The sequence below is a fragment of the Morus notabilis genome, unplaced genomic scaffold, assembly GCF_000414095.1.
Source record: "Morus notabilis unplaced genomic scaffold, ASM41409v2 Scaffold137, whole genome shotgun sequence".
Lineage (NCBI taxonomy): Eukaryota > Viridiplantae > Streptophyta > Magnoliopsida > Rosales > Moraceae > Morus > Morus notabilis.
In genome coordinates this window covers 181658-191916 of record NW_010358172.1, presented here as the reverse complement: position 1 = coordinate 191916, position 10259 = coordinate 181658, and the positions used below count along the sequence as shown (strand labels likewise).

General features: G+C 35.1%; 1 protein-coding gene across 1 annotated transcript; it reads right to left on the bottom strand.

Moving 5' to 3' along the window:
- Window positions 1–5986: 5986 nt before the first annotated feature.
- LOC21407699 (uncharacterized protein At2g29880) lies at window positions 5987–7102 on the bottom strand. The gene is made up of 3 exons (XM_010092014.1): window positions 6770–7102; window positions 6589–6661; window positions 5987–6486 (listed from the first exon to the last, which is right to left on the bottom strand). Exons 1-3 carry the CDS (start codon window positions 7100–7102, stop codon window positions 5987–5989), a joined length of 906 nt encoding a protein of 301 aa, XP_010090316.1.
- Window positions 7103–10259: the final 3157 nt, after the last annotated feature.

Genomic DNA, 10259 nt, shown 5'->3' with positions numbered 1-10259 from the left:
AATGGACACTTCACAGTTTAGAAGTAATTTATGTCTATAATTTCGAGAGTGCAATTCCAAGTTTATAGTGGAGTAACTATTGGAATTAATAGAATTAATTAATTAATTAAAGTGTTTAATTGATTATTAATTTTATTGGAGCTCGGGATTATAGGTCCATTAGTCCCCGCGTCGTCCTAGTAATTCTACCAGACACAGAGGGTAAAATGGGAAATTTTAGAATTAAGGAATTCTATAAATTAAATACTCGAAAATAATTAATTGAGAATTGATTATTATTTAAATAATGTGATTATTTAAATTTGAATTTGAACACATCTAAAATTATCCATTTAAACTTATTTGATAAGTTGTTCAATTTAGAATTCAAATTAATTTAAGTTTGACTTAAATTGGAATTTGAATTTGAGTCAAAATTAGACTACAGGATAAATGATAATTTCCTCTTCCTGCCCTATCTGATATTGACGCCACACAGGGATGAGAATCCCCTTAGAATGGCCGGCCATATAGGATAGAGAAAAAGAAGAGATTTTGTTTAAAATTCAAATAGGAGATAATTAACAAGCTTTATCTTAGAGATATAGATTGGATTCATTCTAGAAGTGAACGGGCCCTAAGTGTAGAACTATGAGGGCGTTTGGTCGGAGGATTTAAATTATGTGATTTAAATTATTTTTGATTTACGTGAATTTTTTATGAGAAAAAATACTATAACGAATCATGAATCATAATTCGAATTAAAAAATGAATCTCTCTACTAAACATCCTCTATATGTACTTCTTGCTAAATTCACCGTCTAGTGTTTCAGCCTCACCATACACACCATAGCCACTTAGCCACACAATAAAAAATAATAAATAAATAAATAATCTCATTGTAAATATTGTTATTATTAGGTATTCTTTGCTGGGGAATTGGTGAAGCAAGTAAAATGTCCTTTGTTTTTTATTTGGTGATCTAATTATGAGAGATGAAGATCTACCACCCTCGTTATAAATGCTCTGATTACGGCCGGCAATATGGGTCACAATACGATTCGAAAATGACACGAATTTTACGGGTCAATTTTGGATTGGACCCGCCTAATCTGAACACGACACGAAACTCGTAAAAAATTAAAAATACATATATTTTTCATTTCATATTTTAAATTTTATTATAAACTTGTGATATCATGATAGTTATACTCAAAATCTTATACTATAATTTGCTTAATTTCAATGGATGTTATTATAATTTAATGGGTTATGAATTTTAAGTTATTTCGAATATGTAAAAAAGTAAATAAAAGTATACAATTTTCGTGTCAATTTCATATTCACGGGTCAATTTTGTGTCACGGGTCATTTTCAGGTTGTGTCGTGTCAACTCGTAAAGTAGTCGTGTCGTGTTCGTGTTGCGGTTTTTAAAAAATTTCGTGTCACGGGTCGTGTTAGGTATTTTTATTAGTTGACAATTTATTGGCAATCTTGTAAAAATTCAAAAAATAGGTTCAAGAAGATTTCAGATTGCGGAAAAAGAATTCAAATCAGATTTGAAGTTAAAGTTACAGATTTTGTTGAGTTGAGATTTGAAGAGATAAGGATAAAGGCTTGGTCAAAGGAAGATAAGACATTGGTTGAAATTTGGAGAGATAAAGATAAGACATTGGTTATTTGAATTTAAATGGGAGATAAAGCTTGCATGAAGATCAAGTTATTTTCGAATCTGAATTCTTGGCTTCATCTGATTATTGTTAGGAGAGTTGAATGACTTATATATATATATATATATATATGTATGTATTCACGTGAGCTACACAATTAAGCTTGAGCTGCACATGAGAATTGGAACTTGAAATTTGACTTGGTCAAAGAAAAGTCAAAGATAACTTGCTATAATGAAAGATAAGGCATTGACGTGGAGATGGCTAAGAGAATATTAGATGTTGCAGATAAAGCTGAGGAGGATTTTTTGGTATCTGAATATATGTTCAAAAGTTGAAAAAGGAGATACGTGGAATGGGTTTATATGGGAAGTGGCTCTGCTGTAAAAGGGGGGTCGACTACAGGAAAAAGTCTTGTGATAGAGAATTAGTGCTTAAGTAGAACAATTTATAGTTTATGTTTTTTCTCATTGAAAGTATGAACAACTGAAGGGAGTTCAACAGTTAAAGGTGAAGACATGTGGTACACGCTAAACAGTGTCATTGTGAGAGTTCATCACATCGGTGTCATAATCTAGGAAGGAGTCCTTGAGTGAATAAGTCCGTCAAAGTTGTAATTCTTAAATCATAGTGAAACTGTTTACTGTCTGGACATGGCCCTGCAGAGTAGGTGTGCGCACCGAACTGCGATATCATATTATGTGTTCCTTTACTTTCTGCACTTTATTTTACTCGAGCAACTGAACGTAATTAACTCAGATATATCAAGTGGTATTAGAGCGGTCCACTGACCATAAGTTCGGTGAGATCTTGTTGAATTGATCTGTTATGTTTGGAATGGATTTTTTGAAGGAAGGAGGTTCAATTGTACGTCCCATTCTGCTTGATGGTTCAAATTATTCATATTTGAAGGCCCGGATGAAGGCTTTCATCAAGGCTCAAGATGAGAAAGCCTGGCGTGCTGTTTTGAATGGCTGGAAACATCCAGTAACTAAATATGCAGAAGGAAAAGAGACTCTCAAACTCGAAGAGTCATGGAGCACTGATGAAGACAGGTTGTCCAACTACAACTCACGTGTACTCAATGCAATATTTAATGGAGTTGATGTTAATCAGTTCAAGATGATATCCACATGTGAATCGGCAAAAGAAGCATGGGAGATTCTGGAGGTGGCTCATGAAGGAACAACCGCGGTGAGACAATCAAAATTGAATATGCTCACAACCAGGTTCGAAACTCTTTAAATGCATGAAACTGAAACTATTTCTGAATTTAATTCACGGTTGTGTGATATAGCTAATGAATCTTTTGCTCTTGGTGAAAAAATTCCTGAGGCAAAACTTATCAGCAAGACGTTGAGATCATTACCACAGAGATTTGCCTACAAAGTCACTGCCATTGAAGAGGCGAACAACACTGAAACTATGAGACTAGATGAATTGATGGGATCACTGAGGACATTTGAAATGAATGTGAGTCAAAATAAGAAGGAGGCAGAGATTTCTCAGGGGATTGCTTTCCAAGCCGAAGTGGAAGATAATGTTGAAGAAGAAGATGAAGACTTAACGAAGTCTCTCACTCGATTGACTAAAAATTTCAACAAGGTGATGAAGAAGTTCAACGAGAAGAACCAAACTCCAACGTTCAACAACTCCAACAATTTTCAGAAAAATAAGGGAGCTACAAATTCCTCCAATGATAAGAATAAGAATAGGAGAATTCAATGCCGGGAGTGCAACGGTTATGGTCACATTCAGTCTGAGTGTGCTAACACTCTTAAAAAGAGGAAAAAGTCTCTCAACGTTACATGAAGTGATGAGGATTCTGAAGGCAACCAGGAAGATGATGATCATGTGAACAACTATGTTGCGTTTAATGTCTACCAAGATGTTCCAAACTGCAGTGTTACAGATCGTGTCACAGCTCATGTTGCAACATCATCTGCAACACACTCTGGAAAACCAGATGAAAACGGAGATTTTTCAGATTCTGACGGTTCCAGCAATGGTGAAGAACTAACTAAGGAGACAATCCAAGAGGCATATGAAACCATGTTCAAAAAATGGGGTTTGGTGGTTAAAATGAATAAGTTTTTGCGGGAGCGAGTCGATGAGCTTATTAAAGAGAATGATGTACTTAAGAGGGTTGCTATAAACTATGAATTTCGGGCTGTTGAAAAGGAGAAAAAGCTAGAGGAGACAAGAGGTGAATTAGAGCACACTCAAAAGTCATTGAAGATGATGAATTCGGGCACCTCAAAATTGGATCACATTCTCTCAATAGGAAAAGCAAGTGGTGATCGACATGGCCTTGGCTATATTGGTGAGAGCTCAACGTCCAAAAGAGTGTTTGTGAAGAAGACACCTGCCCCTAAGCCTCCGACTTCCTTCAGTACGAAGGTTACTATCTCATCCCCTTGACATAGAAGGTTTGTCCCTAGATACCATTACTGCGGTATACATGGCCACATAAGACCAAGATGCTACAAGTATTTAAATGCCTTTAAGAGAGGTATGCTCATTAATCCATCAAATTCCGCAAACTCAAAAAGGACACCTAACGTGAAGATTAATGCAAAAAAAAAATTTGTCTAGATGTGTGTGGGTAAGGAAATCTGATTTGAGGTGTCATAAGGCTTATACTTCTTTAGAAGCATGTACTAATGATTATGGATGTAGTGATGGTGGTTGCACTAAGACAGGTGTTAAGAGCATTGTACATGGAATAATGCTACATTTAGGGGGAGTAAGACACAGAAAAGATTCAGGGGGAGTAAGCTACATAGATCAATGCCCTTGAAGATATCTAGTGCGAAATGTTGCACCGAGTGTTCCAACTAATGTTACAACATGATCTGCGACATCAGCTGCTGAAGACGTGTCTAGGGTGTGATTTTTTTATTTTTTTATTTTTTGTCTTTTGGCTTATTTTTGTCAAAAAGGGGGAGAACAATGTAATTCTTTACGTTTTTTTTTTGAATTTTTAGGACCATTTGTTAGTTTTACCAAAAAATGCCAAAGTGGGAGACTGTTAGGTATTTTTATTAGTTGGTAATTTATTGGCAATCTTGTAAAAATTCAAAAAATAGGTTCAAGAAGATTTCAGATTGCGGAAAAAGAATTCGAATCAGATTTGAAGTTAAAGTTGCAGATTTTGTTGAGTTGAGATTTGAAGAGATAAGGATAAATGTTTGGTCAAAGGAAGATAAGACATTGGTTGAAATTTGGAGAGATAAAGATAAGACATTGGTTATTTGAATTTAAATGGGAGATAAAACTTGCATGAAGATCAAGTTACTTTCAAATCTGAATTCTTGGCTTCATCCGATTATTGTTAGGAGAGTTGAATGACTTATATATAAATATACATATATATATATATATATATATATGTGTGTGTGTGTGTGTGTGTGTTCACGTGAGCTACACAATTAAGCTTGAGCTGCACATGAGAATTGGAACTTGAAATTTGACTTGGTCAAAGAAAAGTCAAAGATAACTTGCTATAATGAAAGATAAGGCATTGACGTGGAGATGGCTAAGAGAATATTAGATGTTGCAGATAAAGCTGAGGAGGATTTTTTGGTATCTGAATATAGGTTCAAAAGTTGAAAAAGGAGATACGTGGAATGAGTTTATATGGGAAGTGGCTCTGCTGGAAAAGGGGGGTCGACTACAGGAAAAAGTCTTGTGATAGAGAATCGGTGCTTAAGTAGAACAATTTGTAGTTTATGTTTTTTCTCATTGAAAGTATGAACAACTGAAAGGAGTTCAACAGTTAAAGGTGAAGACGTGTGGTACACGCTAAACAGTGTCATTGTGAGAGTTCATCACAGCGGCGTCATAGTCTAGAAGGGAGTCCTTAAGTGAATAAGTCCGTCAAGATTGTAATTCTTAAATCATAGTGAAACTGTTTACTGTCTGGGCGTGGCCCCGCAGAGTAGGTGTGCACACCGAACTGCGATATCATATTGTGTGTTCCTTTACTTTCTGCACTTTATTTTACTCGAGCAACTGAACGTAATTAACTCAGATCTATCAGGTCGTGTTCGGGTTGACTGCAAATTTAAAAAGAAACGATCAAAATACGACACGAACACGACACATGACACGAATTGCCACCCCTGTGTGCTAGTAGTAAAAGAGCAATAAAGCATTGTTGAAATTTTCAAAATAATAATAATAATAATAATAATAGTAGTAGTAATAATAGTAATAATAACAACATTGTTGTTGATCACTGATTAAGTGAGACCTACATTCTATTAGTGTTGTGACATATTAGTCACAATAAATATCAATTTTATCCCCTTTTGGTAAATGTTGATGCAGACTAATTATGCTGGCCACAATGACCTCAGCCAGATCAACCGTCTTGGACCTTTTATTGTCATGAAAGCAACTGCATTTTTGTCATCCTTGAGAACATTAACAGCTCTTGTAAACTCCAAGTCGTCCAATTCCTCTAACTTTTGCAACTCCTCAAGGCACTTTTGGTACATTGTTTTCTCATTTGATGCCTTCCTTTGCATAGCCTTTAAGTTGGCTGCACAAAACATTTCATACAAGGCTCTCTCTATTGTCTCCCTCACTTTATAGCACGGTCTTCTTCTCCTTGCAGACATTGTAGGAGCCTCTGATTTGCGCTTCTTACGATGTGTATCATCATCATTGTCGTCGATTCGGATCATAGAATCCGAATCAGGAGTGTCATCAACTACCTGTGCTGGAAGGTTAGTTGGCTCTGAAGACCTCACCGTTTCAGTGTTACTATTTCCCTCTTCCGCTGTCACATGTAGTCCACTTGGAAATTGGTGTTTCCCAATAGCCCTTTCTCCTACATTAGATTTTTTTTCACTGAAACAAAACTTGAACATGCGAAATATTTTTGAAATTTGAAAAAACAAAAAAAAAAAAAAAAATTGATTATTCAAATTACCTTCAAAGATAATGGACATTTGGTTGTAAAGAGGAAAGCTCTTGCGCCTAAAAGGCCTTGCTTCACTTTTTACCTGCAATTATACGAAATTCTTTTATTTGTGTCCAAGAAAAAGTATGACTCTTTTCTTTGCAGTTATGATCATCTATAACTAATGTTCTGCTTGAGTTTTTGAACTTACTGCAATATAGTTGTCCCAAACTTTATCATCAGCCACAACCATTTGTCGGATTTCGTCCCAGCCAAATTCTGCATGACTAAGAAGAGTTTTCACAACGCCATAATCTTTTTTCATGACATTGTAGCGGTTTTTTATCTGGTTCTCTTCCAAGTTCATGCCAAACTTCTGATTAAAATCGCGAGTGACCGATTTGATCACTTCGTTCTTGAACTCATTATAAGCTGTTCTTCCACGATTGTGCTGCTCAATGAGAAGCTCAACCAGATTAGCGTCACGAGATGGGGTCCACTCTGCCTTTGGACGGCCAAGGACTCCTTCCTGTGCAGCTGACATCTTTCCCTCTGGCTCAGGCTCACTAATAGGAATTAGGACCACTTTAATTAAAGATGATGAAGAAAAAAATATCAATTAAAGAAGACGAAAAATGTCAATTCAATTACATAATCACAAAGAATGATTGATCATGCAAAATTAAGACAAATGTCAGTCAAATAGAACGATTGGCTTCCACTGTCTGGTATTCTGGTTTGTTGCTTGCCCTGCTTTTTCTTGAGAGGAATAAACGACACCAATAGAAAGCGACATGAACATAGACGACAATTATGCAAAAACGACAGCAAATAAAGGACCTTTTTTTTTAGCGGCAAATCAAAACGCCGGTACAATTGAAAGTGGGTCCGCTTGTAAATTGAAATTATCGAGCTTCAACGTTCTTCTTTGTACGTGCGTGAGAGTTGTATTTATTTATTTTTTTAATTGATACCACATGTAGGGTTTGACTCGCGAGTTCTGAGGAAAAATTTTCAGGCCATGACGTTAGATCACCAAAGGATTTGGGTAAAGGAAAATAAGATTACTAATAATGGAAATTGCTGTGGAACTAACAAGACGTTAACGATTGGCTGGTTGTCGTTTTATTTGCAAAATTAGTAAACAACATCATATAGGAATGAAACAGAATAAAAAACGACAATACAGTGAGAACAACTCGAGTATCATAAGACGATAACAATACCCGTGAATGTCAGAAACCCCATCATAAAGTAAGCAACAAGAAAACGACACCAATCAGGAAACGACAATAAAGTAAAAAAGAACACCAATCAGAAAAGGCAATAAGATTGATAAACGAGGATACTATATGGGCCCGTTTAGTTCGTTGATTCGAGTTAAAATGTGACTTTATGTGAGAGCTTTTTATTGTAGTAAAAATATTAGATGTGACTGTTTTGAGAGCTTTTTACTGTAACAAAATTCGAATCGGTGAAATAAATAGAACCTATATGAATGACATCGAAAACCATAACGTCATATATTAAGGCTTCGTTCATTTCACCGATTTGAGTTTAGAATTCGAGTTTTGTTACAGTAAAAAGCTCTCAGAAACAGTCACATCTAACTTTTTTGCTATAGTAAAAAGCTCACATAAAGTCACATCTCAACTCGAATCAACGAACTAAATAGGTCCTAAGTAAAAAGGACACTAATTAAGAGGACTCCACTCGTAAAACGCCAATAGTACAAAAATGACAAAAATATCTACTAAACGACACATGAGACATTTTACGACAAAAATGTGGAAAACGACATCCAATACCAAACGCAAAACGACATCCAACATAAAAAACAATATCATGCGGAGAACAACATCAATATCGTAAAAACAACGAAGAATATACTCTTTTCACTCTTTTTCCTCAGACCTTTAAAAACAAGTGTTCTATTCAAATAAATCTCTCCGGGTGAATGTCCAGATATTAGACTTCAAATAATCCGAAGCTTGTTGTCACACCAAAGTGCAAAACCAATATATATATAGATATATATATATATATATATATGTCCAGTGAAATGATGAATGACTTCAGTACTACTGAATAGAACGCAAAGCAAACAACATGCAATATTGCAAGAAAAAGGAAGACTGCCAAAAGGAAATTCAAACCGGAAAAGAAAATGCAAATGGTACGGAAATTAGACAGATGAAAATCTCAAAGAAAAATAAATAATCAGATTATTATACCTATATATGATCACAATATGAAGTTTAAAGATAAAAGAATTTTGGCATAAAACGTACTACAACCTTAGGAAACTATCAACAAATATACCAACTTTTTCTTGTCTCTCTCGTGACTCTAGTTCTCCATTAATGAAATTAGTCTAGTCTAGTCTAGTCCAATAAAATTTCCATGTTTTCTAAGCAACCAAGTAATAAAAAAAGCACCTTAAAAAAAAAGTAATGAAAAAACTAAAAAGCTCATAATAATCTGTACCTTTTCAGCAAATGGTGATTTCCTTTTGCGTTAGGGTGGTCACCTAGTCGGAGCTCCCCATAAGGGTGGACGGTCGGTAGATACTAACGTGCGCAGGGTGGGTTGAGTCTATTAATGGAGATCAGGGCAATGGTAGAGAGGTTGCGCGGCCACGCCATTATAAATGGAGACGGCTTGTGGATGTGCCATCTGCTGCCACGTCATCATAACTGTTTGATCTTGGCCGTTCAATGCATAAGTATGAATTTTCGCTTCCTTGGTAACCAACTGTCATACATGGTTTGTAGTGTGTATACCTTGTATTATTGGGAAGCTTAAGAACATAATAATAAACAAGTAAATTACAAAATTTGTAAATGAACATAATGTATTTAAGACTTTTAGTTAAATAATTATACGTATTTCTTTTCTTTAACTAGCTAATTGAGGCATAAGTTTTTTACTTTTTGTATGAGTACATATATGTACCATGGAATTTTCCTCATCTATTTTGGCATGTAATTTGATTAAACCAATGCTACTCTTTTTACTCTGTCTCACTTATTTTAATTGCGCAATTATAAGATCTCACTGAAAAAAAATAAAATAAAAGAGAAAGAAAGATTGGGAAAAATGACATTGATAAACAGTTAAAATTATTTTTACTCTCTTTCATCCTTATACTTTCCGTAATTTTGTGCCAATTAATACCAGAATTATGTCTTTACATGAGTTGGAATATAAAGATCTAAATGCTGTAAACCATGTCCGACTTAATAAAGGTCATCTACCAAACTTATGTGTGTCAAAAACCGCAAGCAAAATCATAGCAGATATATGATTGCATACCATATCCAATTCCCATAAAAATCCTGATTAGCTGATAGCAGTTGCGAGAATAAATGTTTAATTTAAGGTAAACACATCTGAAATTTTTTAATAATTAACTAAGAATATGTAAATTTAAATAAAAAGAGTTTGAGAGATTTGTCAATTCGCTATAAATTCTAACTAGGATTCCCCTGCCACTCTAACAAGAAGCAAAGTCGTTATCAAAGGCAGTAAAAGGGAAATTAATTCGCCTCAAAACTGAAGAATTAGGTGAGACATGCCAGGACATTTCTTTTTCACTCTTTTTTCTGATTAGCCATTGTCCAATTTGCAGCTTTAATGTGTTACATAAAGGGCACTAAAGTGGAACACATTTTCATTAAAGATTGGGCTCTTTGGTCCTA

What these genes read in the sequence shown, in the direction of transcription:
- LOC21407699 (XM_010092014.1), bottom strand. Translation starts at nt 7,102, where the DNA reads ATGTCAGCTGCACAGGAAGGAGTCCTTGGCCGTCCAAAGGCAGAGTGG. An exon ending in TTTGGGACAACTATATTGCA is followed by an intron (nt 6,662 to 6,769) that starts GTAAGTTCAAAA and finishes GTATAATTGCAG; the next exon opens with GTAAAAAGTGAAGCAAGGCC. An exon ending in AATGTCCATTATCTTTGAAG is followed by an intron (nt 6,487 to 6,588) that starts GTAATTTGAATA and finishes AATCTAATGTAG; the next exon opens with GAGAAAGGGCTATTGGGAAA.